The sequence below is a fragment of the Lissotriton helveticus genome, chromosome 2_2, assembly GCF_964261635.1.
Source record: "Lissotriton helveticus chromosome 2_2, aLisHel1.1, whole genome shotgun sequence".
In the NCBI taxonomy this organism is placed as follows: domain Eukaryota; kingdom Metazoa; phylum Chordata; class Amphibia; order Caudata; family Salamandridae; genus Lissotriton; species Lissotriton helveticus.
This window is the reverse complement of record NC_136060.1, coordinates 126,542,104-126,557,755: the sequence shown is the minus strand read 5'-3', so window position 1 is coordinate 126,557,755 and position 15,652 is coordinate 126,542,104. Positions and strand designations below refer to the sequence as shown.

General features: G+C 42.1%; 1 protein-coding gene across 4 annotated transcripts in view; it reads right to left on the bottom strand.

Moving 5' to 3' along the window:
• LNX1 (ligand of numb-protein X 1) overlaps positions 1-15,652 on the bottom strand; it is a 300,305-nt gene that overhangs the window by 29,090 nt on the left and 255,563 nt on the right. For all 4 annotated transcript variants that reach the window (XM_078678190.1, XM_078678191.1, XM_078678193.1 and 1 more), the window contains 2 exons: positions 10,839-11,016; positions 4,706-4,937 (listed from right to left, as the gene is read on the bottom strand). In XM_078678190.1, the coding sequence (XP_078534316.1) occupies positions 4,706-4,937; positions 10,839-11,016 (410 nt within the window). The remainder of the gene's footprint in view (positions 1-4,705; positions 4,938-10,838; positions 11,017-15,652) is intronic.

Genomic DNA, 15,652 nt, shown 5'->3' with positions numbered 1-15,652 from the left:
ATGTTCAACCAGTAAAGTTCTAGATGATACTCCTGCAGTTGAGAATATGATGCAAAGTCACAGCGCCGAGACGCCCAAGGGCATTTGTTCGCGCTTTATTAAATTTCCCAAATAAATAAATAAATAAAATAAATAAATGTTATTCTTCACTTAAAACAGCCTCACACACTTATATTGACACAGCTGAAAGTGGATGTGTTTTCTCAGTTTGCACTTACTGGACCAGTTTTGATCTGTCCTTTCATGTCTAATTCTCAGGCTGCTTTCCAGACTCAGCCTTTGCCTCCAGCAGGCTTTGTCGGTGAGTAGCCCCCGAGCTACTGGTAGCTCACCAGCTATCTGACAGTAGTTATCCTGTCAGCAACCCATTCTTCTAAATTAGAAGATTTTGCTTGGGTGGGTTTATTTTTCAGAACTCATAAGCTGATGTTTGGAGAAAAATGCTTGAATTCCCCAAATCTATTTAAAGCTGATATTTGAGTTATAAGTCATGGGGTGTTAAGGAGACGTTTCACTGATATTATTACCTTAGTGTCAGGGGCACCTCAGCTATGGCGGATACGTATTACACACGTAGTGACAATGGCAAAGCCTTTATTAAATTTCTGCTGGCAACACTGCCTGATGCACTGAGGTGATTACTATTGGTAATCTTGCATACAGTGGCCACTAATGAAATTGTGTCTGATGTGGTCGAACATAAGAAGCTTTTATTACAGAAAAAGATGGAGACTCCTGGTTTACATTGATACTCTTCACAACAGGGTTGTCTCCAGAATGGAGAGGCATAAAGAGGTGTGAGCATTCTGCATCTGACTATCAGAGCCACATTTAATAGTGATCAGGAAGAGAGACAAAATGCTGGCCCCTTTCGAACGCGCCCATCACAATCTGACAACAGGAACTACACTTCACTCCAACCATTCAGCACATGGTGGACCAATCAACAGCTCTCTGGGGCTGAGGGACCTAAATCAATTTCTAAGAGGTAAAAACTAAGACTGATTTTTGAGGTATTTTCAACAAGGAATAATACATACTTGATTCATGAGTTTAAGTATCAAGTGTTGCAATTACTCAAGACACAAAAATATTCATTGATGGAGGGTATTTAATCAATCGCAAATAGTATTTATTCTTGAAATGCAGAATATTTAATCATTGAGGCCAACACGTGTTTCATGACAACATGCCGCTTCATCAGTGCCATAAAATTAAACACAAGTGTCAGCTGTTTAAAGAATAAATCACACTCCTGCATAAATACTATGATAACTGATTGGTTTCCTCTTAAATGTCCACAGATACTATTAGATTTCAGTGTGTACTTGTTATCTATTAATTCAATACGTACTCAAAATAATAATTTATCCATTCATTGGTATGTTAGCCGGTGACTGTAAACAATTTCTACGTGGTATTGTGCCTCGTCATTGTCCACTTCAGTGTCTGGATTTACTCCCTCCAGAAGTCAGGAATGTCAGCAATATACTTCCACTGTTTGGGAAAGTAACCCACAGCCGTTTTGTGCACAAGCAGGCCAGGGGATCCCAAAATGAAACCCACAGGCCTCCTTCATCTGGTTCATTCGAGTATGCACAGTGTGTGTAGCATGCAAACCACACAATACATACATGTGCTTGGGACATCAGCGCAGGGATTCAGGTTTACCTGTAGCTGCAGACATTTACAAGAGCGGGTCAGTAAGTCACCTCTCCTGTGACACAGATAAAAAGGTCTGGCCACACTAGGATCACTATAAAACATGGTATGCTGCCATTACCACGCTACACACTTCAATATGTGCCAGGGACAATAGTCCCCAATCACTATGGAGAGGACACTTGAAGCACCTCTCCTGCTCCAGGACCAAACTCATATCAAGGCATTGACCTAGGCCTTCTTGCACATGATAGGTCAGCATGAGGCTGGGGCCAAAAATCCTAAAAACTAGATATTCGCATTTGGACACCTATGGCAGGGGACACAACTATACATTATGCAGGGGATATTCCTATAACAACATCATTATACTTGTTTATTGGATACTTAAGTACTGTGCTCTCTGTTATGTGATAGGCTTAGTGATTCTGACTAGTAGCAGCCCAGCTGCTCCTGTCAAGTTCATTGTACCACCCATGCACCTTGGCTGTGAAGGGCACTTTGTAAATACACACACAAAGCGTGCATGTTAAGCAGAGGAACTGGAATGGCTTCCAGAGTTGGTGCACTGGACCATCCTTAGCCAAGTTGAGAAATTGCTGTGGAGCAGTTCCTTTGAGGGTAGAATCAGAGTCCCTGAGTTAATGGTGAGTGTCTGTGAACACTAAGTGATATAAGGGGAATGTCAGATATTTTTTGTGGAGTACCCAGTGCTTGGTGACAGTGTGTCTGGCTATGCACATGATTTGGAGCCGGAGGGCAGAGATCAGTGCAAGGGGTAGGTGGGTGGGAGAAGCCAACCAGGGTCACTGGGCAAGGTTTCTAGAAAAGGAAAAAATGGACAGCTAGGGTCATCACTGCCTCACGTTCTTTGGGTTGCCTCACTAGGGAAAGCTGACCAGTTGTGTTCACTGGTGGATGAATAAAACTCCTCTTCTGAAAGATTGTAAGGTTGTTGTTTCAAGAGTAACACTCGACCATTGTTGAATAAGCACTTCAGTCATGGCCTCAATGAAACTAAAAGATGAACTGTAAAGTCCTCCTAATGGAAAAGCACACACAGACTAGCAGTCACATACTACTGAAAACAATGACACAACTTGCAGAGTACTATTACACACTATCAGAGGCATTCTTACATCCCACACATTAGCAGTCTTGCACTACCAACAACTCTCCCATACTTATTAGAGTAGCAGTCACATAAAACCAGACACCCCCCTTCATAAACTAGCATCAAACCAATGGTATGTCAGAAATTGCCTCTTAGTGAACTTCTACGTTTGTGTGTTGTGGTTTGACAAGTGAATGAATGCGAGAATGAGTCAACAAGTATATGAATGGCATTCTTTGCCAACTGGGTGATATATTACACTCCAGAAGCATTAAATAAAATATATCCAGAGGTGATAAATAGCTGCTTTCGCTGTGGTACTTTAGCAGAAGGGGTATGGCAGCATTTTTTTTTCCTGCCCTGTTAAAAGTTTTTTGGGAAAAAATATTTGCATTTTTAGCGGTGCAATTATGAAAATGTATAAACCAACAGTAGATGCTGCTTTGTTTGGTATAGGTATTTAGGAGGTTACACTCTCCGAATCTCAGGGACGTTTTCTTGCTATCGCTATGCTGGTTGCCCGTTCATTGATCTTACAGAATTGGAGATCATTGGAAATACCTTTGTTTGAGAAATGGTTGAGTAAAATGAAACGTACAAAATGTTTTGAAGAAGCTTACGCTAAGGGGGTGGGGGCAACTAAGAAATTTTCGAGGGCTGTGATTATTTTGCTGATTGTTAATTTGATAATTTTTTTTCTTATGGTTACTATATGCATTTATTATGTGCTAAATCAGGATGTGATTTGTTATAGTGCAAAAAATGTTGTGATGTGTAAATAATGGCTGTTTTATTTTGGCTCTGCTCAATAAAAAATATTTTACAAATAAATAAATAAAAAAAGAGTTTATGAATAGATGCACAAGGGTGAGGATGAGAGACTGGATACATGAACGATGAATATGTGAGTGACTGGATGGATGAGTGACTGCATGAATGATAGCAGCAAAGTGCCTCCAATTACAACCAAGTCCTATTAGTTTGGACCATGCTTATTTTAACATTGCTTGAGTTCAATGTATATATAGCACCTTAACATAAAATGCATTGTACAACTTGTGTAAAGTAATTTGTGTAAATTTATGGAGAGTTAAATTATCGCTAGGGACAAGTGTCCCTTTGTGAGAGGATGGTGCTGATGAATGTCTGGGTTGTCCAGCACTGGTGTGCTGTTGGGATAATGCATACAGGTCACCCTGCGTGGCTGTAGGGCCCTAGGATGTGCTAGGATACTGAAGTTAGTCTTAAAGGGTGGATGAGTTTTTTATGTCTTTGCACTTACCAGGCATTGTTCCCTGTCATTAACATTTCTCAGGTCCTGCACTGGAAGACAGCGCTCATCTTTCAAGGGCTTGCAGGCTGAATCTCTGATCTTTGCAGTGCAGCTTTGAGCATTTGTTTTGCACTGGGGAGCTTTGCTTCCTTTATTGCTTTCATTAAAAATACAACACAGCTGCGCCGTGTATATGCCAAATTAACTTTTGTGGCTGGAGAGAAAAAAAAGTCCTATTCCCAGAAACACACCACAATCTGTGCACATCTTATCGGGTGTGCGGAGTGGCCTCGGCTGTTCGTGCAGTTGGGGAGCTGCAGGGGTCCTGTTACAGAGCACACTGTGATCCTGCAGGGCTCCATGCTAAGAGTTCCATGTTCAGTATAGTTTACCCTTGTGCACTGACTGCCAGACTCTGGTCCTTTAACCATGAAACTCGAGATCTTTTGTAATCTTTCGAAACAAGACATGAACCTAATAGTTTAAACATATACACAATTAAAGAGGGAGGGTCGGGAGTTTAGAGTGAAGCTATCTGCTCAAGTCTGGTTTTAATTAAGATTGGACAGACCAATGAATCAGCCAAACCGAGAGCTCGGCCAAGAAACACAAGTCCTTCCTCTCGCTCGCCTTTGGAATGTCAAGCGTGACCTTACCGTGGCAACTTCAGCCACATGACCCAGGCCGGTGACCATTCGCTGCTGTCTGGGCTGTTCTGATTGGCGTCGTGGAACAATACGTCACTGTCGACATCATCCTGGACTTCCTCTTCTTTTGTCTCCAGGGCCTTGAGCACCACGGAGGAGGAGGTATTTTTCAGCAAGGCGACGGCCTCTCCGCGGCTTACTCCAGTCAGCTCCACGCCATTGACACTCAGCAAGATGTCACCTGGAAAACCACAGTGAATTAGCAACGTGTTGACGTCTTTGAACATCATGACAGTGTATCACAGTTGCAATCATTTGAGTGCAAAATACTGGACCTTCCTTCCAATGTAAAAAATTCCAATATGGGTGCAAACTCCTATTTATGCCCCAATCGGGATTACAATTCAAGCACAATTTGCACACACGGTGGCTGCTTTTTCCCACACAATTTTTGCTAGGTTAATTCTGGTGCAAATCATGCAATCAAATGGCGCACATTGTCATTTTGCAAACCTCAGCATGGTGAATGTCATGCACTGTTGTTGTATTATTCACCACTACAAGACGCATAAACCAGAATGGGCGCAAATTGTTCACTCAATAAATACTGTACCTTGCAGTATTGGTCTTTACCAGGTGTGAAATTTACATCTGTGCAACCAGTGCTTAATTTGTAAAAGAATACGTGCTGGGGCACAAAGATTTGCTCATAGCCCGCAGCACTTGCTACTGAGTGGCAAGGGTGCCCAATCCCACCTCAGCATTTTTAATTCACCACTAGATGCTCCCGACCCATTTATCTCTCTCCTGCTCTCTCTGTCATCTTCTTTCCCTTTCTTCTTCATTCCCCCTTGTGTTTTTCCTTCTCTTGCTCTGCGTCAAAGTCTGATGAGTACTATAAGTGCCGGTCCCCCCAAAACAATGCTCGTGGGCCTCACCGGCTTAAACTACGCTCTGCTTGCAAAATGTGCTCCACTCAGAATGGAGGCCTCAGTAGGGAATTAATGCCCTCTCTTTTAAATAATTTGCTATCACAGGACAATGAACAAACTACTGCTTTTTTACTAGGAAATAGAGGGCAGTCACAGATTTAAAGAAATTGCTAAGTTCCTTGGTTGTACCAAGTGGTCTTCTTTAACGCAACATAGTTCCTGTATTTGGGGTTGACCCAGAAGGGTATCATCGTGCTTTGACAGATCACAGATATTTATTGGTATCCAACTCAATGATACTCATTTTAGCAGTCTCTGAAGATGATAGATTGAAAGGATCTCTCAGCGTTTGATCTTTAGCCATAGGGTCAAACACAGACCCCTTCAGTGTATGTATTTGTCCACTGTGCCATCAGGCCCAGTTAAAGAAAGTGTTATTGTTTGAATTTTCCAGGTCCCAAAAAGCAGATCCTTGTGGCTAATTGGATAGCTGCCAAATTCCTCATATGTTTTAGAGCTATTTCCAAACTACAATGTACTCTTAGAGTCATTTCTAGTTCGAAGAATAACTTTTCGTGGAAACTGTTTGCTTCTTTTCGCATGTTGTTTTTGTTTAGGCGTTTCAACATCTCTCCATTCAACTACTTTCATTGTACACTTTAACACTATTGAGCCTCTACCTATGAAAGCTTGTGGTTCCATAAACATGCACTTTTTTTGTAGCTAGTCTCTGAACTGTCTCGAACCTATTTCTATACATCTGGTCTTACTGTTAACATATAAATACCCAACCATACCTTTTTGCTGATTTTAATCCCTTCTTATGTTTCTCACCATTACCATGTTCTATCTTTTTCCCATCCCCGTCCTTGCCAATTAACAACGCTCGACCTTGGAGACCAGCTACTTATAGATTCCATATAAAAACCAGCTGCCATCCTGTGGATATTCTTGGAACAGCCTCCCGTTAGCAGAGCAGAAGCTAGGTCCACTCCCACAAGTCATGTGTTTCATGTCTCTGATGAAGGAGGTGTCTGCCGTTGTACGGAATGCTGCACCAGCTTTCTTATCTAGGAGTAGGAGTGCAATATTTAGGTTTTTGCAAAAATATAGAGCTTGCTATTGCCTGTTCATTAATGTTGTTCTGTGCTGGCTTTCCACCATTGTGGGTGGAGAGATGTTATGTTACCAGGGTATTTGTAGAGCGCGCAGCTACTCAAAAAGAGTATCCCGGAGCTAGGTGGGTGTGGCAGAGCTGGTTAGGTAAGGCAACGTGGAGGCTCTTGCTCGAACAACCAGGGACCTCATTTATGAAAAGTGACGCATCGCTGTGAGAAAGCAACAATGCGTCACTTTTCATTGCGCCCTCCTTGCGACATCAATGATGCGTCATATTCACAGTATGACGCATCATGTCGCAAGGAGTTACAGATACGTCAGTATTTCTGACGTATCTGTAGGCGCAAAAATGACGAATTGCTGGAGTGTGTCACAAAAGTAACACAACTCCAGCACGGCCTGAGTCAGTCTTACCCCTGCCATGAGGCAGGTGTAAGATATTGACGCATTTGCGTACTAAACGTGTCGCAGTGAAATCTTATAGAACCGGATATAAACCGGATTCCTGGAGCCTCAACAGGAGTCGGTCTTGAGGGACGGTATCAAAGGCTGCCGATAAATCCAGTAGTATCAGTACGGTTTTGCTGCCCCTGTCAAGGACGTCCTTGATGGCCTCCGAGATTTCTAGGAGCGCAGTTTCATACCTGAAATTTGACCTCAACCCGGATTAGCTCTGATGCAGTATGTGCTTAGTTTCCACAAACGTGGTGGTGACCAAATTAACATATTTTCCCAACGTTTTGGAGAGAAATGGTAGAAGAGACATGGGTCTATAATTTGAGACCATGTCAGGGTCCAAAGTTGGCTTTTTCAGGAGGGGGAGTATTAGCGCCTTCTTCCACCTAGCAGGGACCAGCCCGAGCTGCAGAGAGATATTCAAAATCCGATTTACCACTGGGGTAATGGTCACAGCTATTGATGCTAGGGTGCTAGCTGGGCATGGGTCAGAGGGCGCCCCCAACTTCAAAGTCTTCATAATTGCAGATGAAGTAGCCAAGAGGGGGATGGGGGACTCCGTAAAGGATGGGACCCTGGTCCGAGGGAGAGGGGAGGTGGGCTCAGTGACTGGTACTAGAGCGGGAAGGTGAGGGGAGAAGGTGTACTGAATCTTTTTGATTTTATCAACGAGGCCATATGTCCTGCCCATATCTCAGAGAGGGTGAAGGTCCTAGCCACTGCTCATGACAGCTACATCAATTGCAACCATCCAACTCAACAGGCAAGGAATGTAGGGCCAGATGTGCGTAGCAATTTTGAGCTCGCAAATGGACGGAATAGGAGATTCTGGCTGTTTGAAATCGCTAAAAGCTTTTTTGAATGTACATAAAAATATTTTATAGTATAAGAGAAAATAAAAGAATCAGCATAAAACAGCACTGCTCTTCTTTTTAAACCAAGGTCTGTGAACCAGGCCTCGAGTCATCAGCCATCAAGGTACCAACAGGCTAATGGCCGATCATTCTGAAGACCAAAATCAGTGGCAAGAGATTAATTTCTAGGGGGGCAGAGAGATGTATTTTCCCAGGTGTTGGTATTGTTAGGATTCTAAAAAGAATCATCCTTCCTATTGTGGACTCTCAGTCTCCAAGGAGAGGAGGCCTGTCAGATGGCCGACTGAACCATATTCCCTGGTTGGAACAAATTTGTTATGAATCAATGGATCTTAAATGTTATGTAGCTAGACTACATGATTGGAATTGGAACCTCTTTGCTGGTTTTGGGGATTCTAATGTCTGTTTTCTCCAGGACACCATAGGATATGCAAGAGCTATTAACTGGCTCATAGGAATTTAACAGAAAAGAGAAATTATCAATGTTAAGAGTGGAACTGCAGCTTCTGGGATTATGTTTGATACTGTTATATGTGTTCAAATTATCAAGATATTTCTTACATACAGTACATAACTTGTAGAACAATAGGTACCTAGGCCCTTGTAAGGAGGTCACCGCAGCTTGCATCACTTATTGCTCCTGCCAGTGCTGGCAGTACCAACCCAACCACTATCCATCACACTGTTAGAAGTGTGACAAATCAGACTAATCTGTGGCTCCAAAGCTATAAGAATAGCTTGAGTGACAGATATGTCATTTTAATGTATATTTTAATGTATATAGAATTAATGACCAAATGTTTTGTGCTCATCTCCAAATTAGACAGACAGCGCCGTCATGTGGCAGACTGTCATAAGTGCTGGTGTTGGCAATTAGATATTGGTGCCAAGCACCAGAAACCACTGGCTGAAATTAAGCACTGCTTACATGTCTTGGACCCCATTGAAAGAACCACCATTACCTATAAAACACCGTTCAAGATGGATTCTGTGAAAGATCCTATCTCTGGTGATGCCTGGGGAGGTTTTGAAAGTGATAAATCCGGGGCGTGAATCGCAGGTTTGTCATATTAAAGAAGCAGAAATAGTCTACCTCTAACATCTAGAGTTCATCTTACCTTTGTTTGAAGCTGCTGAGGAAAATAAGTTGGATATGTTGTGTGTGTCTCAATAGCAACTTAACCTCACATAGTCTGTTTGGTCATATATGTGCTGGACCGCTCCACAAATTCTCTAGAGTTCAACCATCTCATTCTTTTTCCCATTCTATTTCTGTAGAAATCCTGTAATGGCAAGGTGGATATGAATCGTGCACCCCTACTGTCTCTCACTACCGAGGCTTGGGTTTGAGGCTGTCATCACTACACTCACAATCTACTCAAGCCTTTGTTCACTTGGAGATGCAATGAGACTCCATCTGTTGGGAATTGTCTGCCTTGGTAAATGTAGTACTAGTGTTTTGTCTACCTCTTCTGGATCAATCAGCAGTGATACAGAGCAAACCTTCAATCAGAAATGTGACGAAAACACAGTATACTCTATTTTGATTGAGTTAAGGTGCCAGAATATCATCTTTTACTTGTTGTACTACAAAAATATCATGGCAAAAATATTGATAACTAAAATATTGACAAGGTAAGTATTTATAGGTAAGTATAGGTTTACTATACTTTACTCCGCATAACTATCTGTTTATCTATCTTCAAGGTACATAGATGTGAAGTTAAGAATAGTAACTATATACTTACCATTATATACTTACCTTCACAATATTTTGGGTATCATATTCTTGTAACACAATATTTCTGTAGTCAATATTCTGACTTACAACTTTCAACTGTCCATTTGACTGAGTAAGCGGGGGGAGGGGAAACAAGGGCAATCCACTGTAGCACAACTGAGGTGATAGTGTTGATCTACACGTAGGGGCTCCTGTAGACCCTTTGGTGCAGGAGTGGCTTGATATATCCTCAAGGTAGCCATCCTACATTAAATGTTGGTGGCCGCTCACGAGTTTTGAGGAGGCATCAGTTCGCTTTACACCACTGAGGACACTACTACTTTTCAGTCCTGTTAGAGTGAATGTGTGAACCTGAAGCCGCCCCTGATCTGATCAGAACCCTCTAGGAGTTGCTAACCTTGCAGTAGGCACATTCACAGTAGCGCACTGCAGCATTTGCACAAACAACATCTGTAAATATTTGATGGTGACCCTTTTGACTCATGTATTTTTTATCTGATGAGAAGCATATGTTATGCTGTGGACTAAGAGCTTGATTTCATGAGATTTAATTGAGACTCTACGCCTTTAGAGCAATCGCTCAACTTAACTTTGAAAGCTAATCAGCTGCTTTCTGTTGCTATCATGTTCATCAGTTGCAGCACTATTAACTGTAACAATGTGTTAAGGAAAAATGCAGCAATTGTTCTATAGTCGACATTACTATCAATGTAATTAACAGAAAAGCCAATGCATAAACACTGCCTGTAAATTAACACTTTTTTTAATGGTTTTATGATTGGGGTTTAACCAGTCCTGTACCTTTCAATGATGCATCTGTACATCACCAGGAACAGTTGTGATCTCTGTAGCTATTCATCCTCATAAATGGGAAGAGATCGACCCAATTTATTCAGGAGTTACGCTTTTCTCAGTCTATTCCTGTATCTGTAGACAGAACCCCGACTTCTTCTAAGCCACACAGTTACTGTGGTTCTTCTCACATTTGGATCCCCCCTTTCATGGCCCATTGGCTGTACCTGTTTTTATTCTCCCGTCTCTGCTTATAACTCCATCAGGCTCCACACTGATCACATAAATGGGTAAATCCCATTCTCTGTGGGAAACTCCACCCGCGACGATCATTCCCAGGGACTCCGTGTGATCTTTGCTGATGTTCACCACCTTCTCATGGCATGTAACAGTATGAAGGGCATTCTGTGGAGACAAAGAAAGTAGGGGGTCATTGCTTGCCCTTTTTAAATGATCATTTCCCTCGACTTGTACAGAGCAAGCTCCAAAAAACACTTGGGTGCGAGGCTTACCTGAAGAGCAGCTGGGGTAATCCTTGAACCCTCAACACCACATTGATTTGACGGTGTTTGACCTGGAAAGACCCTCATATGGTGCCTCTAGATAAACTAGGTTATACAAATGTAAAGAACCTGGGAATATGACCTTTCACCCAAGACCTCCTTGACAGATTAGTGCTGCTGCTGAAAGTCTGGGTTCAGATGAACTGTCCATCAATAATCTATAAGGTTCTACTGAACTGTAGGTTACCTAAAGGACACAAACCTGACCCTGAAAACCTCTCTCTATGAGCGACGACAGCATGTTCAATCCACTGCACCTACAAAAGTGCGGATTTAAATCAAACACATTGTCCACTTAAGATTTTCAGTAAACCCACACAAGTCTTCTAATCTGTGAAGGTAATGGCGGCATGGAGCTACCAAAAACGGTAGGGAGGCTAAACACAGGAAACACAAAACATAGTAATTTACGGCAGGGGTTGAATACATAACTCTGTCAAATTTTGACTTTGACCATATAATTATATGGAAAGGCAGCTAAACTAAGCCACTGGATACTCAACAGCCTAATTCATCGTCGGTACACAGTCCTATAACTGTGTCGTCTGAGAAGGGGAACAATAACCTTACCCCAGTTTGGTCTTCATAATAAAAATTAGTTGCATTTGAGAGGCAATCTGACTGAAAGAACCTCCAGATTGGCAGTTCATAGTGTCATCCCGGACTATTGATTTTATATGGATTATTTCTAGGGTGGAATTGTTCGTCTTTTAATTTGGACCTTTATTGGAGTTAATTTGACTTCCTAGAGAAGAATTCAGTTCCATGGCAAATGTGGTTGTCTCTTTGGTTATCTCGTTTTCTCAAGGAATGTATTTGAGGTTTTTAAAAATTGATATACCACGCCTGGAAAATACTTTTAATTATAAACTTTATGTCCAACGATTCTACACATTAGCAATATTGCCATTTTGAAGACACATTGCAGAGGTTGGTATTATTTAGTTGTTGACTTCTATGGTTACTTGTAAAAAATCACTCTAGTAAGGATTTTGTATTTACATAAATTAGAGGCATAAAACACAATCTGTTATGCTTCCTTTTCTTCCAAGACACATAAAGGTGGGAGTTTTTGAAAATGAATCTCCATACATAGGTGTATTTTCTAAATAACACCTTTTTCATCCCCCGTCTGTATTAAAATGTACCTGCCCATGTAGATCTGGCTTCATATGTGTAGACCTCTGACTGCCAAATTATCTTTTCCATTAGCTAAAAACTGGCTACTGGAGGCTACTACTATTCAGATTATTACAGGAAATGAAACATTAGTGAGTGTACCAAAATGTGGTCTCTCAATCAAAAATTCAGCTACAGGGTATTAATTAGAACCCTATGACGAGGAGCCTCCACCCTGCTGACTCTGCAACACTGCCAGAAGCAGGGCTCTTGCTCAGGACACATTTCAGTATCCATTTTGGTAGGGCAGGAAATCTGTTGTTAGATTTTCAGTGGCACCATACTACGCTCCAGTTTTATATTACATTGCAACATAATAAAAGACACTGAACACATTAAGTATCAATGGCTAATCAGATACCAAGGTTTTCCAGATCATCACAAAGCCATGTGATATTAAAGTTTGTCCCCTGAAATGAAGAGTTGACCTTCGTGCTTCCTAACTGGATGTTGACTAGGGCTTGATGAAGTATCTTCTGTTAATCCAATGGGTTGCTGTTACAGCTTTCTAGAAGATAGGAGTTCTGCTATGGCACATCACCTGTTTTGCTACCCGATAGATGCCCTGTGGAACTTAGTAATCAGACAACCAGTTCTGAATAGTTTTTCCAAGTAGCATGTGTTACTGGGTCAGCAGAGCCAAGATTGTGGTGAAGTAATTTCCAGATGGCAGGTTTTCCGAGCTTTGACATGACATTCCATATCTAGATGTGGAAAGAAGAGCTCTACTATAACTCCATCAGCCCTGCTAGAGCTTTTGTGGTTTCAAAGACCCCTTAACTGCAAGCTCTTCCTTGACATTTCAAACCTTATGAAGAAATGCACGATTTCATCTTTGAGACAGAAAAGACTGAGCTGTACGCCTGCATACACCATAAAAACGAAAGGGTGAAGCTCTCGTGATAACGGACTGCTTTTTATTATTACTTTTTTCAAAATTGCTTCAAAGGGGGCTTCATCCGAGAAAATCCAAAGTCATGGAACTTCAGTCAGCCAACACCAGCAATCTGCCCGGCTTCAGACATTTTCTCGCAATAAATAAGATAAAGTAATCTTTCCAATAGGGGCTGACATGTTCCCTCGCTGATGTTCACTCACTGTCTACCTTTCAGCCCTGGTGCTGCTCATAATACAAAGAGACATTGCCATTTCTTCCTATGTGCTTCAAAAGCCACCACAGACCCCCATTTTATCACAAGCTATTTTTCAAAATTTACTCAATTATTATTTCTCAAATGTTAACTGCGTTTTACTTATTCGAAGCCCTCCTTTAGGCGAACAATTTAAATCTATGAGATCTGCCCGTCTGCTTAAGACATACCGACACATGTTGATTGTCAGCACTTGAAATCATGGCAGTGTTTGAGGTCGGGACTCTTCTAAGCACAGGCTTGCCCTTTTTGTGAAACTCAACCTTGTAGTGAGCCTACTCAACCTTCCTTGTCGTAGGTGTCGCCCCACTTGTCCATGTTGCAGCCCCCATTGCTTCTTCAGTATTGTGTCTCTGTCTCTTTGGAGCTGCAGGTGCACGGGTTGTTATTCCTTATTATGCTTGCACAGACATATCTGGCCGGGTGACAAGTTTAACACAGCATATCAAGAAGTTATTTCAGTAGCACAATAAACTCTTGTTCAATTCAACGAAAAACGGGCCCATGAATTTATAAAAGGGCCTTCGATCCCTTCTCCTGAACTCATACGTAGCTTAATGTGGTTTTTTTTTAACTGTGATCACACATTAAAACTGTTTACCGGGCTATACATCAAAGCTATTTCAGGATTCCGATCCTTGCTGAATGTTAAAGGCCCCATATCTATGAGTAACAGGGTTCGGATGCAGAATGCTCAGGCGGATTAAGAGCCATTTTGTTTATGGTGCACGTTAGCCGCCCGTGGAGGTATTACTGATAGTGCGTCAGTCGGATAAAGAAAATGTTTATTAGTGTGCGCCTATCTGTCAGGGCAGTCCTTTCCAAACATTTGTCCTTCTCCATCTTTCGACCCGGAGAGGACGCGGCCCTGAATACACAGCAGCCTGTGCTTTTTTCCCTGTTTATTGTAAGATAAATGTTTACAGCTGATTATCGCAGCCTCGAATGCGTAGCGCGTGCCTCGCGAGCGCAGCTGCACATGGTGGGTTGAAGGGTACGTCACGCCAGGGCGCAGCTGCAGCCGGCCGCGTGCTGCCGCAGGGACTTCCGGCCGGAAAGAACCCGAAGTCCTAAGGGGACCACTGAGGGCTCGATTGTGACCTTCACAGCCCACTGGTGCACCGTGAGTCTGCAACCAGTTACTTCATTGGACGGAAGTGTAGGCTGTGATGCACTTCACACTACAATGCTGAGCCTTGAAACGACACAGGTGCAGTAAGCACCCACGGGTGAATAGTACCAGAACTATTTGACCCAGTACCGAGTACTGTTCTCTACATTCTCTACTAACGACTTAAAAAAACCCACATTAGAAACACGTGCTTGCCGTTCTATTAAAAAGAATCGCTCATTTAATTTCCTTTCACTAATCCGTTTTATTTTCTGTGGAGCGCCTGCTATGTAAACGCACCAATGCTTCATTCAATTATATTTTGTGCATGGGAAAAAAGGTCTAAGGAATTCAACACGGCGGGTTTGTCTTTTAAGACCATCTATTTTAGAACTTTGGGGCATATTAGCAAGGAATAGCGATATTTATCGCAAAATGCGCTTAGCGCATTTTTTTTCATCGCTGCCTATTGCTGAATATGTTAGCGGATAAAACATGCTATTAGCAACGTTTTTCTCCATTGTGCTAAAATATCCAGCGATAGTGGCGAAATGCGTGAATAATATTCACGCATTAACGCCAATGGGGCCTTAACCTGAAAATCCACCTCCTATTGGATAAGCAGGTAAGTCATGTTTTTAGCAGGCGTTAGATTATAGCGATAATCGCGCTTAGCATGATTTTTTTTTATCGCTATGCCTGCCATGCTAATAGGCGATAGCTGTGTTAGCGACTGCTTTCAGTCACTAAAAGTTTTGGTAGGCCCACTTTGCATGTCATTAGCGATAAATTTCGCTGACATGCAAAGCGGGCCCCAAACTGGTCGCTATCGCCTAAAAGCTGTCGCTAACTGCTGTTAGCGACAGCTTGCTAATAGGGTGATAAAAATATCACCGCTTTAGCGGCAAAAAATGCCGCTAAAGCGGCGATATGGCCCTTGCTAATATGCCCCTTTGTTACATAGTTTGCGTAGTTATATTTGGCTTTTTTTTAATATGATGTGGGTATATATTTCCTTCTACAAAGTAGTTCTCAAT